This window comes from Protopterus annectens, chromosome 8.part1 (genome assembly GCF_019279795.1).
Source record: "Protopterus annectens isolate FY-2018-M chromosome 8.part1, PAN1.0, whole genome shotgun sequence".
In the NCBI taxonomy this organism is placed as follows: Eukaryota; Metazoa; Chordata; order Ceratodontiformes; family Protopteridae; genus Protopterus; species Protopterus annectens.
In genome coordinates this window covers 301,231,051-301,244,877 of record NC_056742.1, presented here as the reverse complement: position 1 = coordinate 301,244,877, position 13,827 = coordinate 301,231,051, and the positions used below count along the sequence as shown (strand labels likewise).

Below are 13,827 nucleotides of genomic sequence, written 5' to 3'. Positions count from 1 at the left end.
ACCAGACATGCCATAGTATACATAGCATAACAGGTGTATGCTGTTTTTGCACAATGAGGTATACTAAAATTTAAATAAAAAAGTACAAACATGATATCTATGATGGCTTACTTCCCCAAAAAGCTATTCATGCATACATACATAAATAAATAAAAGACCTGTTTTGAAACATTTATGTTTTAAGTGTTTTCCCCACTTGGGTGCCAGTATAACCTCAGAGTGCATATTCTGCGTAGGGCACAGCAGTATTTTAATGCAAAAGTGAAGACTTCATGACTGTACTACAAAGCATCTCTCTCAGCCTTTTACCTCCAGGTTCAAAGGCAAATCCAATAATAATCAGGGATACTTAAACCACTAGTATTACTACTTTGAGAAACTAACAGAATAAGTGAAAGTGAAGTAAAGCAAATGCATAACTCTAATTATCGTTATTATTGTTTGATATTTTTTAATACAAAACTTCTACACCGTTTTCTTCCCAAATCGCAAAATTAGGGCATAACTCTCAACTTCTTACTTAGCAAAACAGAAAGAAATCTGGACAAAACTAGAAATAATTGTGGGGGAAAGGCGAAAACTACAGAGCTTTAAACACTGCTCTTATAAACTTAGAAAGTTTTTACAATAAAATGTTTTGCGCCACCATGCATTTTCTGAAGGATATGAAGCCTGAAATTCAAATGTCTTGTCATTATTTAGTGAATTCACTCCTCACTGATTTGCCAGAAAAAACACAAAAAAAAACTTTTAAAACAAAATTATGAGGCAAAAATAGCCTTTCTGCTAAAATCTGGACAGGTGAGGTATATATACATAAAAATACAATGTAGCACAGACTAGTACCACTACATCGCCGCGCTCTGCGTATTTATAACAGCGAGTAGATACAATACGTCACAAATTGACCATAATGCATCATTCTTAGCGCAAGCGCCTGTGAAGTCTAACTAATAGGGAGGTTTCGCGTAATAAAGATGGCGGGTGCTTCTGATCCTCTGGAAGATATGCTCTTCTGCGAGGTGGATGAAAAAGCTGTCAGTGACTTGGTTGGCTCTTTGGAGTCGCAGTTAGCGGGCCAGGGCATCCATGCAGGCCAGCAGGTCGAAACCAGGACCCTAGGGATAACTTCTTATACTGTAGCAGGAGTTACACCTGCCCAAATTGGCACCAGACTTCTACATCAACAAGGGCAACATAAAGCTGTGGGACTTACTCTAGAGTCTAGTTCAAAAGCACCAAGTTCCGAGAAAAGTGCCACACCGACATATATTAACTCCATTCCTTCTCTTGACGGAGCTTCTATCACATCAGGGAACAGTGCAAATGTAAATAGTAGTAACTTGCAATCACATGGAGCATCCTGTATCACAGCAACACAGAGTTCACCCGCTCTGGTTACTTTACCATCTGTTCTTAGTATAAACACTATCAACAGGAGGCCGTCCGTAGGGTCAGCAAGCCGAACAGCTGCAGATCCTGTGAAAACTGTAGCTTCAAACGTTAGGACCGTTTCTTCTGAACTTCAGTTTGTAAATGCTGCTAATGGAGCAGTGTCAAATTCCAGTGCCGTTAGTTTCTCGGCAGGAACCGGGACAGTTCCTTTAGTAAATAACCTTTTGAATCCTAGTTCCGAGTCAACTTATACTGTGACTTCCAACACGGCTGTGATTTCCAGTGCCATTAACACTATTTTTAGTAAAAATAAAACTGTGTTTTCGGCACCTCGACCACCTGTGACCCCTGATGGTGCCATTACTCCGACAATAACTCTCCAGAGACCGCCTGCGAACTTTACTAATGTTGCACAAAATGGCAATGGCACTTTCAATACTCAAAATTTAATATATTCTGGTGCCAGGACTGGTGCCACAGCAGCAATAACACAGCTAGTTAATCATCAAAGTACAACCGTTGCTACCCCTAAAGCAGACTGCATTACACAATCGAAACTAATTGTACAAAATCAGTTAACTACAGCAAATGCACTGACTAAAACTTTCACTTCAGGTAATGTCATTAACACCACTAATCCGTTGCAAACGTCTGTATCAATAGCAAGTACTCTTTCAACACTAAGTAGTCCCATCTGTCAGACTGCCACTGCAAAACCAGTAATAAACATTGCGGGACAGTCCTCCTGTTCAGCTTCGGGGACCACAAAAACTCAACCAGCCATGCACTGTGTGTCACCTCGACCAGGGATAAGTACACCTTCACGTATGGTTGCTTCTCAGCTAGTTGTCAGGCCTTCACAAACTACATTTCATTTACCGCCAGGCTTTACTATTCCACCAGGTATGTGAAAAACAGATTTTTTTACCATGACTTTTGTAATTTGTAAATACTTTCCCTTCCTTGTAGATTTGAGTTCTCTGTTATTTTGATATTTATCTGTGCCAGTTAGCTGTTATGGACATTACTGTAGAGATGCATTATGCAAATGCACTGGTCATTCAACTGAAATATTAACACTAATCACAGTCAACTCAGAGGCGATCTCTCCTTAACATTACAAGGCCATGCCAAACCCAGAGCTGTTGGACATGCTACACTTAAAGAAATCCCAATCCCTTAGAAACACATGCTCCAAAGATCTAAACCTTGTCATCACAATGAACAAAACATGCTGGAGGGATAGGTTCCTGACCCAGAGACTCCCCAGACTCTGGAATAGACTGCCCATACATGTCGAGCAGAGCGTCTCTTTGGCCGTCTTCAAAAGGAGCCTTGATGACTGGATGGGAGATAGGAAATCCACCCTAGGGATCACGTCAGTCACCTTGCTAGACAGGGGTCCAGGGAAGATAAATACTGTGGGAAGAAATAGCCAGGGAATTGTGATGGCTAGGCTTGTATAGGCCCTAGGGCCGATAGCCTAGTACCAACCAATGAACCTATGGTTTAGAACCCAAGACTAACCATTTTGACCCATGTTTGAATAGAAGGGGAATGTTACTGTTTGTCAGCTGCATGCCATTGTACACTGTATGCCAGTGAGTTTCAGGTGTTCATCAGCTTGTTTGCTGAGTTCTAACTGTTCTGAAAAGGATTAGTGAACTGTTTTGCAAAGTATTTTGTCTTAAAATACAGAAACGCTGTTTACATAGTTAGAAATGCTGTCCCATGGACTATGCATAGACGTTTTGGAGTTATGGAAATGGGCAGCAATATTTTGGGCCAGAAAGTAACTGTTGTAAGCTGATGTGGACCAGGAGTGTTTCATGTGGCCAGGAATCCCATTAATGAGATGACTCATCGGTGAATTTTATCCGTGTTTGTGCTGTAATGGAACTAAAACTTGGTACAAATTATGAAGTCTGTACTTCAGGTTGAAACTGTGCCTTAAGATTTGGCTTTGATGTGTCTCTGTAAAGTCTTTTCATTTTGCAGTTTTGTTAAGTTTCTTTACTGGCCTTGTTGCCTCTTCATATTGCCATATTTAAAAAAAAAATGTTGTATTATATCCAGTTGTCTTGCTGCTCTGAAGCTTCCCAGCTCTTGATTACGTAGTAATTTGTAAGTATGTCATAATGATGTCATTACCAATATCTATACTATCCATCCTTGGAACAACAGAACATATAGAGGCTTTCAGTTCTGCTGGTGGTATTATAGAGAAAAATGTGAAATGCAATATTGGCTTAGCAATTTCATTTTTCTACTTGCAGATTCCTTTCAGTGGCCAAAGAGTAATTTCCAAAGACTATAGTATCTTGAGGCCAAGTGTTAGCTGCATTTGACTAGATTTGTCATCCAGTCTTGATACAGTTCCGTATGTCTTGTAGAATACCCAGATTTCTGCTTCATATTTTCGGTCTGTTTTTCTTGAAGTCTGTGGTTTTCTGGCAAATCATTATGGACTGATGTCACTAAACAATGACAGACATTTGAGTTACAGACTTCATATCCATCTGAAAATGTATGCTAACACAATATCTGTTCTAGCAATTTTTTAAATTTATAAGCGCAATATGTATGTATGTACAGCTCTCACATTTTTGAGCTGCTGCAACTGCAGTACTGTGCTTGTTTTACCTCAGTCTGACAGTAAAATGCTTTGCAGTGTAATTTTCCCCTTTAACAGATTTTTAAAAATCAATTTTTTACTTAAATTACTGTTACTGCAGAAGACAACACAACTTTCCCGTTTGCTTATAAAACATAAGTTTATTCTAGCAGTGTGATCCTCAGTTGCCACACAAAATATTGTTTTTGGTCTGTGGTTTGAGCTGTTCTGATTTTTATCTCTTAATTTACTAGGTATACTGGCTGTAAAAGAGTTTTAAGTGCTACACAATGTAAAAATAAACACTTTTCTCTCACATTCATTAGCTCTAGGAACCCTTCCCAAACTCAATTTATTTCACCTACTCTGCAGGGTTACATCTGAGAGTAAGTTCTCAGCAATATGTCACAAATATGGATTTAATACTTCTGATGTCCTTGTGACACATGGCTCCCTAAAATAAGTTTGCCAAATAATTTTAAGATGTTAGGATTGTATGCCTTCATTTCTTTTTTGCAGTAGGTAATTAAAATAACTACCAGATCTGTTTGTACCCTAGTGGGTTGGCAGTGGTAGTACTTTTATTGCATTTTGCTAAAATCTATTCCTGTGAAAATTACTGCAAAAGAATGGGTGATTTATGTTGCTAATAACATTGCAGGTTAGGATAGAAAGATGACCATCCTCAGCTGTGTTTTTGAAACTAAAGCATACAGTTTAATGAAGTGCTTCAATACACCTATGAAAATCAGGTGAGAGTTCATATAATGCAGTTGGTAAGTATATTACAGAATTATTTTAATACTAAAAGTAGTAAAATATTGCAGAGAAATGAATTCACGTTTAGTAGAAAGCATATTGAAAGACCTTCAGACTGTGTAGCTGAGCTGAGAAGAGTAACCCAAGACTTTAATTATAGAAATTGTGGCAAATTCTCAGAGACAAGGTTGCATTTGGAAAAGTAACATGTTTATGAAATTATCGTTAAGACATAGACAAACATTAACAGAAATGAAAACAAACCATATTGACATTTTTCCATTTAATAAATTATACATCACACATTTTCTTTCCCTGTAACTGCCATCAATCCAAAATTGCATAAATTGCTGAATTTCTGTTTTTACTTAAACTCCACTCCTTCTCCACCTGAACATGATTCTGCTTGCATTGTTCCAACAACTTCCATTTATTTCTATGTAATTTGATCCTTCCCTTTTGTAAAGATCCCTCTTACTGTTCTTTTATTATGTCTTTTGTAATATTCAGTACTTGAAGTATGGTTTTCTAGTAATTGCCTTTTTGGCAGCCACCAGAATCAAACTCAGTAAATCCGTACAGTGTCTGTGCAATTCAGATCTTGAGTCCCAGCTCAAGACAATAATTTCTTTAGTTACAGCCATTTGCTCACCCAATGTTTGTGACAAAGTACCCTGTAGGGAATTCTTAAGATCTGCCAACTCATTACACCCCAAAACACATATGTTCCCAGTTACCCTTTTCTTCCCCATCATACCTCCCACTTATGCTATTTATCTGAGGAAAAATACTTTGAAGTCTGCTTGGGGTATAAAAATACCTATGGGAACATTTACAAGCAAAGCTTTAAACCAACTGGACTTTGTTTCATACTTTGGAGCTGTACATTTGTCCTGCCATTGTTGTTTTGTAAATTGCTTTTCCAGTCTCTTCAACTCATTCCCACCAGTAAAGCTCTTTTGAATATGCACCTTTAACTCCCAGTGGGTGTAGCTGAGCCTTTAAAAAATTAAGTTATCACCTTACAGTTCTAACAAATACTGATCGACAGAGGTCAACTATCAATACAGTTGTGTTTGCCATCATGTACACTTCAAGATAAAATATTCTGATACCTTGTATGTAGCATGGTTTTGGAATTATAAATACAATTATGAATAAGCCATATTTGATACCTACAGGCACAGTAGGAGGTAACTGCAGAAACACCTGGAGGCGAACTCGACTGTAATGAGTTAAACATTCTCTGATTGATTTTGATAGTTCATCATCATCATCTTTTGGCTGTTCCCGTTAGGGGTCACCACAGCGGATCATCTGTTTCCATTTCTTCCTGTCCTCTGTTTCTTGCTCTGTCACACCAACCACCTGCATGTCCTCTCTCACCACATCCATAAACCTTATCTTAGGCCTTCCTCTTTTCCTGTTACCTGGTAGCTTCATCCTTAGCATCTTTTTCCCAATATAATCAGTATCCCTCCTCAGCGCATATCCAAACCAACGTAATCTTACCTCTCTGGCTTTGTCTCCAAACCTACCAACCTGGGCTGACCCTCTAATATATTTATTCCTAATCCTGTCCACCCTTGTCACACCCAGTGCAAATCTTAACATATTTAACTCTGCCACATCCAGCTCTAACTCCTGCCTTTTTATCAGTGCCACTGTCTCCAAACCATGCAACATAGCTGGTCTCACTACCCTCTTGTAGAACTTCCCTTTCACTCTTACTGGTACTCGTCTGTCACAAATCACTCCTGACACTCTTCTCCACCCACTCCATCCTGCCTGTACTCTCTTCCACACTCACCATTACTCTGAACTATTGATCCCAAGTATTTAAACTCATCTACCTTCGCCACCTCTACTCCTTGCATCCTCACCATTCCTCTATCCTTCCTCTCATTCACATACATATATTCTGTCTTAGTCCTGCTGACCTTCATTACTCTTCTCTCTAGAGCATATCTCCATCTCTCCAGGGTCGTCTCCACCTGTTCCCTGCTCTCACTACAGATCATCTGCAAACATCATAGTCCACGGGGACTCCTGTCTGATCTCGTCTGTCAACCTGTCCATCACCATTGCTAATAAGAAAGGGCTCAGAGCTGATCCTTGATGTAATTTCACTTCCACCTTAAACACATCCATCTCTCCCACTGCAGACCTCACTGCTGTCACACTACCCTTGTACATATCCTGTACCACTTTTACATACTTCTCTGACACTCCCGACTTCTTCATACAATACCACAACTCCTCTCTAGGCACCCTGTCGTATGCCTTCTCTAAGTCTACAAAAACACAATGCAGCTCCTTCTGACCTTCTCTGTACTTCTCCATCAACGCTGTCAGAGCAAACATCCCATCTGTAGTGCTCTTTCCCAGCATGAAACCATAATGCTGATCACTAATCATCACGTCCCTTCTTAACCTAGCTTCCACTACTCTTTCCCATAACTTCATGCTGTGACTGATCAATTTAATCCCTCTGTAGTTACTACAGCTCTGCACATCACCCTTATTCTTAAAAGTCGGTACCAAAACACTTTTTCTCCATTCCTCAGGCACCCTCTCACTTTCCAAGATTTCATTAAACAATCTGGTTAGAAACTCCACTGCCATTTCACCTAAACACCTCCATGCTTCCACAGGTATGTCATCTGGACCAACAGCCTTTCCATTCTTCATCCTCTTCATAGCTATCCTTACTTCTTCCTTGCTAATCCATTGCATTTCATGATTCACTATCCTCACATCATCCAACCTTCTCTCCCTCTCATTCTCTTCATTCATCAACCCCCTCAAAGTACTCTTTCCATCTGCTCAACACACACTCCTCACTTGCGAGTATGTTTCCCTCATTATCCTTTATCACTTTTATCGGCTGCACATCTTTCCTAGTTCGGTCACTCTGTCTAGCCAATGTCTAAAGGTCTTTTTCTCCCTCCTTAGTGTCCAACCTTTCATACAACTCTTCATATGCCTTATTCTTATCTTTCGCCACCTCTCTCTTTGCCATGCACCTCATCTTTTTATACGCCTGTCTACTTTCTTCATCTCTCTGACAATCCCACTTCTTCTTTGCCAACTTCTTTGTCTGTGTACTCTCTGTACTTCCTCATTCCAACACCATGTCTCCTTGTCGTCCTTCCTCTGTCCAGATGTCATACCAAGCACCTTTCTAGCCGTCTCCCTTACTAGCTATGCTGTAGTTACCCAGCTATTTGGTAACTCTTCACTGCCACCCAGTGCCTGTCTTAACTCTTCCCTGAACTCCACCTCACAATTACCCTTTTTCAATTTCCACCATTTGATCCTTGGTACTGCCCTTACACTCCTCTTCCACTTCTTGAAAACCATCATCATCCTACAAACCACCATCCTATGCTGTGATAGTTATCATGCATTATTTTATATGCCCTACTAATTCACCTTTTCTTTTAACAACAGCTTCTATTCTAAGTTCAACTAAAAACTCTCCCAGAGCAGGTCTTTCAGTTAAGATTCTTCTATCCCCTTTCTCTTTGTATATACTCTAGCAGCCCCTGGCAGGGAAGGCAGTTTGTAGCCTGCAGTCCAAACATCATCTTGGTGGTTTCCCACTCTGTTACCTTTCCACTTCTAGTTATTTGCTCCCGATATCATGGTTCTTTTGCTGGTTTTCTCCAGTAAATTCCAAGCCCTTCTTATCTATTTTCTGTATCCCTACTTGCTGTCATCCCCATGGTAGAATCTCCTTTCGCCATTCTTGTGCTGGTTTAGTTCTTAGAATAGTTTCTACTAATTATCCTCCTTGAGGATCTGCAGCCAAAATTCCACTCCCTATTTCTTGAACTTCCACCTGCTTTGTCACCCATTTCTATTTTGAATTATAACATTCTGTTTGTGTTATGTATATGAACCTTAAGTGCGTAGCTCAAAAATATCCCATCAAATCAGGTAATCCTAAACCACCTTGTTTTGTTAGAAGGATCAACTTATCTCATTTAATCCTTGCTCTTTTCCCCTCCCAGATAAATTCCTTCAACTCTGTTACTGACCACAGCGTTTCCTCTGGGTGATCAATGTACTTGCCCCATGTATAAAACTAAAGGACAAAAAAACATTTTCACTGCTTGTGTCTTACAATACATTTCCATAAAAATGAGCTTCCAGTTTTGCAGTTTTTTTTATTATTTTTTGTTTTGTCTCTTCTCACATATTCTTTGTTGTTGTAACATATGCCTTTTAATCCATGCTCCTAAATAGTTGATTTTGTCATGTTCCCATAAATATGGGTATTGCTGAACCAGTTCACGTGCGAGTACGTAATTTATGGCTTTAGTCTTTGTTTTATCTTCATTAATTTTATATCCTGAAAAGACAAGAAACTGTCTCACACAATGATGTTCTTCGTTCCCCATTGCTGCAGTCCTTACTATTGGGTATAGTCCGCATCCAGTCGGCCCGAATACCAGAGTATAAGGCTGACGTCGGTCAGGGCGCATTAGACTGACGCCAGTGCCAGGGTACTAATGCGCATGACCACGCCATATCCTCAGTCTTTTTGCCGCATGGTCCGATGCAGAAGCAGTTTTGCGAGTGCAGGTTGGCGTTCTGAAATATTTCCGAAACAGAGTTGGCTAAGTACCCCGTTGGGGAACATTTTGTTTTTTTCTTGCCTCAGTATTTTACCGGATGTCAGAAAAAGAAAATGGAGGACAAAGCTAAGTCTATGCAAACTGTTAAAGATTTTTTGCAGGTGCAGCCACCGAAGTTTAGTAGAAATTGGCCTGCTAAGGGGTGGACATATCCTGCTTATGATTCCCAGTCTAGGGGTAGGTCTAGACGTGGTAGGGGCAGGGCTCAAGGTTCTTTTAGGCCTAGAACAGGGAATTCACCTGCTCAGACTTCTGGTGAGGGCAGGGGTCAGTCCTTTCGTAAACAGACCCAATGACCTGTCTTTTCAGCTGCCAGTAGATTCCCGTCTGGCAGCTCCTTTGGGAGGAAGACTGTCTCTTTTCAAAGAAAATTGGGATTTAATTACTCAAGACAAATGGGTGTTGGATATCATTCACCACGGTTACAGATTTTATTTCCTTACAATGCCCCCTTTCAAAGGCATGCCAGACGTTCCTCCTCCACAAAGAAAAGAGGCTCACAAGCAAGTTTCTCAGTTACTCCTGATAGGGGCCATTCAGCCAGTCCCTGTATCAGAAAGGGGCCTAGGATTTTATTCTCGCCTGTTCCTAGTACCAAAGAAGGGGAACACGTGGAGACCAATTTTGGATTTATCTCTCCTCAACACTTTTCTGGACATTCCCAAGTTCAAGATGTTGACGTTACAACAGCTTTTACCTCTGCTGGGCAAAGATCACTGGATGGTAACTTTAGATCTCAAGGAAGCTTACCTTCATGTGCCTATAAGGCTAAGTTGCAGGAAGTATCTGCGGTTTCGAGCTGGAAATTCTCATTATCAGTTCTCTGCATTGCCCTTTGGCTTATCTACTGCCAGAGTATTCACAAAGGTTCTGGCTCCAGTGATAGCTTACTTCAGGCTTCAAGGAATTCACATCTATCCTTACTTGGACGACTGCCTGATTCTGGCTCAAGAAAAGGAAGACCTTCTACAGCATCTGGAACATGTTATAGCAGTGCTAAGATGCCTAGGGTATTCTGTGAACGAAATAAAGTCCAGTCTAGTACCCTCTCAAGACATGTGCTTTCTGGGTGTGAGACTGAATACAGCAGCCCAGATGGCCTTTTTAACCCCGGACAAACAAAAGAGTCTATCACTTTACTTCCATCAACTATCTCATCAGTCCGTGCTGACTGCAAGGACAGTCCTTCAAGCATTAGGGTTCATGGCATCTTGTATTCTGGTGCTTCCCAATGCCAAACTGCATATGAGGAAGCTACAATGGTATCTCAAAAATGTATGGACACAGCACTGCCAGGATTTGGACACTGTCATTCAAATAATACCTTGCCTTCAAAAAGAATTTTTGTGGTGGGCTCAGGAATGTCACCTAAACAAGGGACTCTCTGTGACCCGCCAGAGGCGAGTCAGGTTTTAACGACAGATGCCTCGGACATTGCTTGGGGAGCTCATCTAAATGGAAAGTGGATACAAGACAAGTGGCCTGCCAGACTTCAGCATCTACATATCAACATGAAGGAGATGTTAGCAGTCCAGTTTGCATTAATGGCTTTCAAGGAGTTACTTCTTCCAGGGCAGGTGTTGATTCTAACAGACAACACAACTGTCATGTGGTACATCAACAAGCAAGGGGAACACATTCTTATCCTCTATGCAGGCAAGCAATGATTTTATGGGAGACTGCTAAGCTTGCAACTAACTCTTCAGGCAAGGTTTCTGCCGAGCACAGAACTCCTTAGCAGATGTGTTAAGCAGACAAATCATGGATCCCCACGAGTGGAAACTGGATCTTCATGTATTTCAAAAATTGACAGTGTCATGGGGAACTCCAGACATAGATCTGTTCGCTTCTCCACTAAACCACCAGCTGCCACAGTATTGCACAAAGGGGTTTCATCACACAGCTTGGAAAGTGGATGCTCTGTCTTTCAGTTGGAAAAACCTTCATGTGTATGCCTTTCCTCCTCTGCCTCTTCTTCCAAAGGTACTATTAAAGGTCAGACAAGACAGGCCAAGGGTGATTTTGATAGCTCCAGATTGGCCTCGGCAACACTGGTACCCACTACTACGGAGTCTGGTAAGGAAGCCTCCATGGCCTTTACCTCTGATTCCTCATCTGTTATCTCAGAAGGATGGTCATCTGCTCAATGTCAAGCTTCACTCTCTTCATCTAACAGCCTGGCATATTCTGTGTTGAAACACAGCAGGTCTCAACTTCCTCGACAAGTTTTAAATGTGATTATGGAAGCTAGAAGACCTAGTACAAGGAAAGTGTACGCAGAAAAATGGAAGAGATTTTTATTTTGGAGTACAGCAAAGAATTTGCAGGTTTCTGAGCCTAATTTGAGTGTGGCTCTTCAATACCGTACTGAGTTATTGGACAAAGGTTTGTCCTTCTCTTCCATTAAGATTCATGCTGCAGCAATTTCAGCTCACTATGATTGTGACCCACCATTGTTTTCGCATCCTTTGTTCAAGCAGTTTCTTAGAGGGGCAAAGAATATAAGACCCCCAATGAGCTCCTACTCCTGCTTGGGATCTCAATTTTGTGTTGGAAAAACTTACTCTACAACCTTTTGAGCCTGCGGCTACTGCTGAATTGAAATACGTGTCATGGAAGACTGCTTTTCTGTTGGCTATTACTTCTGCAAGAAGGGTGTCTGAGTTGCAGGCCCTTATGGCAGTAGAGCCATTTTTGATTTTCCATAAGGATAGGGTATCATTACGTACTAATCCTTCCTTTATGCCTAAGGTGGTTTCTAGTGTGGCTTTAAACCAAACTATTCATTTGCCTACTTTTATGCAGACCCCCAAAATAAAGGGGAAAAGATTTTGCACACTTTAGATGTACACAGGCAATTGCGTTATTATTTAAGCAGGACTAAGGATTTTAGGCAGTCTCAGCAGTTGTTTGTTTCTTTTGCTTTGAATTCACAGGGCAAGCCTGTGTCAAAACAAACTATTTCTAGGTGGATTGGCTTTTGCATTGCATTTTGTTATTCCCATCATGGCAAGGAGATTCCAGCTGGGATTAGGCCTCATTCCACTAGGGCTACTGCCACTTCAACAGCATTTCTAAGGGGTGGCAACTAAGGATATTTTGGAAGCAGCTACTTGGAGTTCAGTGCATACTTTCTCTAAGCATTATCACCTGCCTATCTACTCTAAGTCTAGGGCTGGTTTTGCCACAGCTGTTTTGCAAGGCATGTTGTCAGCTCCTGCTTCTTTATGATTTGCCAGCCTCCCTTACCTCTGCTTTGGGATTCTACAATAGTAAGGACTGCAGCAATGGGGAACGAAGAACATAGTACAGTTTTGTACCTACCATAAATGTAGATGTTCGAGGATCCCATTGCTGCAGTCCAATTTACTCCCTCCTTCCCTCTGTGTTTAGGGGTGGTTGTGTAGGTGAGGTTACATGCTTATATTTTTGTATATATTCTTGTATATATTGTACATATTTTTGGTGCAGGTATTTTGGGCCTTGTCTTTTTAGGGTCTTCTGACATCTGGGGCAAGAAAAGACTGAGGATATGACGTCGGTCATGCGCATTAGTACCCTGACGTACTGACGTCAGTCTAATGCGCCCTGACCGACGTCAGCCTTATACTCTGGTATTCGGGCCGACTGGATGCGGACTATACCCAATAGTAAGGACTGCAGCAATGGGATCCTCGAACATCTACATTTATGGTAGGTACAAAACTGTACTTTTCACAACAATCATCTGCAAATAAAGCCAACTTTTACTGATTACCATACCAGTTGTATCCTTACATTTGAGTCCCTTATTTTCTTTGCCAGTGGCTCTAAATATAAAGCAAACAAAAAAGGGGAAAGCAGCATCCCACCTGGTTTCTCATTTCGATCACAACTTATCAGAGAAGAGTTCTCCCACTTTAATTCTTGCCATCAGTCCTTCATATATTTATTTATTTATTTATTTTTATTTATTTATTTACATTTGTTGACCGGGCTAGTCTAACTGGATACATGTCCATTTCAGTAGAGGCCCTGGGAGAAAAGCTCCAAGCACAGGCAGAAACTTATTACACAGAGGTGGTTACTGACTTGAAACTGTAGTTTTATTGGCCACTAGGGGTCATTTCCATAACTCCTTCATTTGTCCTCGGAGGAGTGGTTTAGGGCAGTGACTTGTGGTTTGTTGGCCAATTTGGGTCATTTCCTGTCTTATCCAGCCCCCTGCTATAAAGCACGCTTTAGCGCGATTTAGCCCGATTTAGCCCGATTTAGCGCGGAGTTGCTACTGTTGCACACTAGGGCAGCGCCGGTTAAGCAGGTTTAAACTATTCGGGCTACCTAAAGTCCACTCTTCAAATTTTCCCTTAAAACTACCTTCCTCGAACTATACTACTGATCTAATCAGCGTATCCTATAATTAAAAAGATCATCTCT

General features: G+C 40.9%; 1 protein-coding gene across 1 annotated transcript in view; it reads left to right on the top strand.

Annotated features, from left to right (window-relative positions):
* Positions 1 to 903: 903 nt before the first annotated feature.
* Positions 904 to 13,827, top strand: part of LOC122810120 (transcription initiation factor TFIID subunit 4-like) — a 1,443,428-nt gene continuing 1,430,504 nt past the window's right edge. The window contains exon 1 of the mRNA XM_044081596.1: positions 904 to 2,298. Within this exon, the coding sequence (XP_043937531.1) occupies positions 978 to 2,298 (1,321 nt within the window). The 5' untranslated portion in view covers positions 904 to 977. The remainder of the gene's footprint in view (positions 2,299 to 13,827) is intronic.